The sequence below is a fragment of the Camelina sativa genome, unplaced genomic scaffold, assembly GCF_000633955.1.
Source record: "Camelina sativa cultivar DH55 unplaced genomic scaffold, Cs unpScaffold00621, whole genome shotgun sequence".
Taxonomy (NCBI): Eukaryota; Viridiplantae; Streptophyta; class Magnoliopsida; order Brassicales; family Brassicaceae; genus Camelina; species Camelina sativa.
The window spans coordinates 33438-36759 of record NW_010921764.1 but is presented as its reverse complement, the minus strand read 5'-3'; the positions used below and the strand labels follow the sequence as shown (position 1 = coordinate 36759).

Genomic DNA, 3322 nt, shown 5'->3' with positions numbered 1-3322 from the left:
GGGAAAAAGGTAATACATCTTGGTCCATTGACTTTATACATGTCATGCATCTCAATTTTACATATTTTGAAATACTCCCCAGTGCCCGAACTGCATTGGATTTAACCTAACAAGGGAATTACGAAAATGATAATGGCAAATGTGCACATAACTACAATACTAAAAACTACTGTGTGATCCATAGAAAAAAAAATTCTTCTTGTCAGTTTCGACATCCATAAAGAACAGACGAGTGCAGTGAAATATGTATCAGAAAAACAAAACATTTGGATTACAAGCTATGGAGAGAACAACTAATTAATTTTATAGAGGAATATTTTGGAATGGAGGTCAGTGAGTCGAAAGAGATGCTAGTTCATTACCTTGTCCCCATCCTCAGTAAGGCGCAAAGCACATTCTATCAGTGCGTCCACAACTTGTGAAGTTGTACTTAATCCTACGTAGGAGGATAAAAGACATGTAAATCCAAAAGTTGTGTCGGATCTAATTATAACGACAGCACTAGTACCTTCAAAGGACCTCTCATCGACGCGGTATCGCAGAGAGTCGCATACATTGGCCAAAGCCCATGATGCTGTTATACGCACCTGATATGACAAATATTAACCCATTGCACCTGATATGATATAAAATGCATAGCTCACGAGAACAAATAATGGAAAGTCAGTAATGCAATACCGAGGTCAAGGAGTCGCGGGTATTCGCTTCAACAGCTATGAAAAACTTTTCATATATCTCCGCACTGCTTCAACAAAGATCTTAAAGTTCTTGACCAGGGATATCTTTCCAGGGTTGAGTTAGGATAAGAACCAGAATGTCAACAGACTGTGATTAAGGGTTTAATTACCTTAAAGATGTTTCTGGAAAACATGAAATTACACCAATAGCTCGACAAGCTGCTGATCTGACTGAAGGTGTTTTGTCATGCAAGGCAGCGGCTATCTACAAAACTAAAACACGTCATGCACATATTCAAAAAATAAAGTACGAACAATCACAAAAAGGCTCCACTACTTACAATTGATGAAGTAACAAAATCCTTTTCCTGCTTACTGAAAGCGGCAAATATGGTGGATGTAATTCCAGCAAAACAAGTAACTGTAGTGCTTCTCACCTTCCAAACATAAGAAGAAATTCAGGACATAGATATTATGCAAACTACAGCAACAGCATCTAATAGATATTAGGTACTATTAGTTGTACAAAAACAAAAACTCGTCAAGTTAAACCCACCACCGAAGAACCATGGTGTAACACCAGAACTATATGTTTACGAATAGCCTCAGACCATTGCTCGCATCCTGCCTGAAAAATTGGCTCCTGGGCATTCTCAAATCCATATGATGGCGCAGATGAGATTCTTATTGACCTTATGCAGTCAGATGTAAATGGTGTATCCATTAATCTATCGTACTGAAGATCTTCTGTTCCCTTAAATCCAGATATTGCGCGAAGGCATCCATCCAAAACCTACATAAAATCATGTGTAAGTTCTTATTGTAAACGTGGCTCAAAGACAGTGCTCAAATGGGTTAGCTGTTAAGCTAGATTCTTTCGAAGACACAAAATCAAAACTAAACCTGAGCATGCTATCAATCAGCAAAGAAAGGCCCTGCTCCAGATAAGCTAGGGAATATAGATGATGTTTTTAATTTCAAATATATAGAACGTGGTTATTTAATATCCTGCCTTAATAGCAGCTGTAAGGACTTTATCCCCAATATATCCAACAGACTCTCTAACTGAAGCATTCCATGTCGTTGGAGAAACTTCAACAACAGCAGACATCAAAAGTTTATAGACGAGGACAGAGACCCGTTCCCAGTATGCTGGCACTAAGGTTGGGTAACTGAGAGCCACAGCTCGGAGGACCTGCGTGAAAACCATATAATTTTGCATGAAAACACAGGACATGCAATGTAGCAGCTCGCATTATCAAAACTCTACAAGAGAATTATCAACTTTGTCTAGAAAAGCATAGGAATTAATAACAGGGAAACAAATGTCAGCGTATTCCTCAATCATGACCCAATCTAACATAATTTGCTACAACACCCCACCCTCAGCACAAAAATGTTAACTATGCACCTGAATTTATTATGTGTATATCCTTCTACTTATATAAGAACTCCTTAGAAGGGAAAACAACTAATATAAGAACAACCTAATACCTGAAGAGCCTCAACGCATGTTGATGCGTCAGAAAATTGCTCAGCAAAACGAAATAAGGTAGAAAGAACTCCTAAATTCCATTCACATTCATCGGATCCTGAAATGAGTTCAACAAAGAATGTCAAATACATATTATTGGTTAGGACAGTCATTATAATGGAACAGGTGCAAAAAAGAATGACAACCTGCTGATGTCTCATCCAAAAGCATATTATGTACTTTCATTTGAGGAGGAAAGGTAGAGAATGCAGCAGTCAGGCAGCCTATTGCGGCAACCTATGCAAAATAGGTCAATATAGGTATGGCATTCATAAGACCAATATTTTTAAGAGAATATGCTTGGGTTCAAAAATAATTAATTCAGCAAGTTAAAAGCGTGAATTCCCAGCTCAGCATACCAACCATATGACTTAAGCTAATGAAAACACGACTCTAGACGCTTGTTCAATGCTTGTACCGTCCAGAGAAATACCAATATATTTCTCCTCCTATTGCTTCCCTAAGTCGACAAATTTATATATGTGACTAAAATTAGTTAAAATCCTATGACTTTAGCTAATGGAAACTAGGATAGTCCAGGACAGAAAGCCTAGATATGAAATCGTGACTTCATATCTCCATCATAAACAAAGACAGCAAACAGACAAAACAACATAAGGAAAATAAAGCACTGACCAGCAGACCAGTTTTATCATTTTTAAAAGGAAACCCTTCATTGATCCTAGCATGCAGAGACGTTATAACTTTTGGCAGCAATTCTCCTGGCATTCTCGAGTAACTGAAAATGATAACAAACATTAAAAAACAAATGAAAATCTCATACAAGATCCCAAAGTAGTTGCAATTTTTAACAAGAAATAACATCAGCTAAACAGAGCTGGGCTTATACACATATAAATGAAGCTTTCGCAACTCACTTACAGAAAGGTAAATCATAATCAAGGGCTTTTAAGGTTTTCGATAACGGACCTTTGTAAAGATACAACACTTTATATCATTAATTATGAGGAGCTGACAAGATAAAAGAGAAGAAATGTACGTACGGTGTGCTTGATATCAGAAGCAAGAGGATCTTGAACAGCTGAATCAACAATCTACCATGAGTATCGCTGTGAATCAAATGTAGAATGCCTACACTCATATGAAAGGC

General features: G+C 37.4%; 1 protein-coding gene across 1 annotated transcript in view; it reads right to left on the bottom strand.

The window, feature by feature from the left end:
• Positions 1–7: 7 nt before the first annotated feature.
• The window catches only part of LOC104773702 (HEAT repeat-containing protein 6-like), a gene marked incomplete at its 3' end in the record, with an annotated part of 7962 nt that continues 4647 nt past the window's right edge, over positions 8–3322 (bottom strand). The window contains exons 9-19 of the mRNA XM_010498349.2: positions 2848–2950; positions 2358–2448; positions 2172–2269; positions 1690–1872; positions 1234–1470; positions 1019–1114; positions 848–942; positions 679–742; positions 509–587; positions 363–436; positions 8–106 (exon numbers count right to left, since the gene is read on the bottom strand). Of these exons, the coding sequence (XP_010496651.1) occupies positions 8–106; positions 363–436; positions 509–587; positions 679–742; positions 848–942; positions 1019–1114; positions 1234–1470; positions 1690–1872; positions 2172–2269; positions 2358–2448; positions 2848–2950 (1219 nt within the window). The remainder of the gene's footprint in view (positions 107–362; positions 437–508; positions 588–678; positions 743–847; positions 943–1018; positions 1115–1233; positions 1471–1689; positions 1873–2171; positions 2270–2357; positions 2449–2847; positions 2951–3322) is intronic.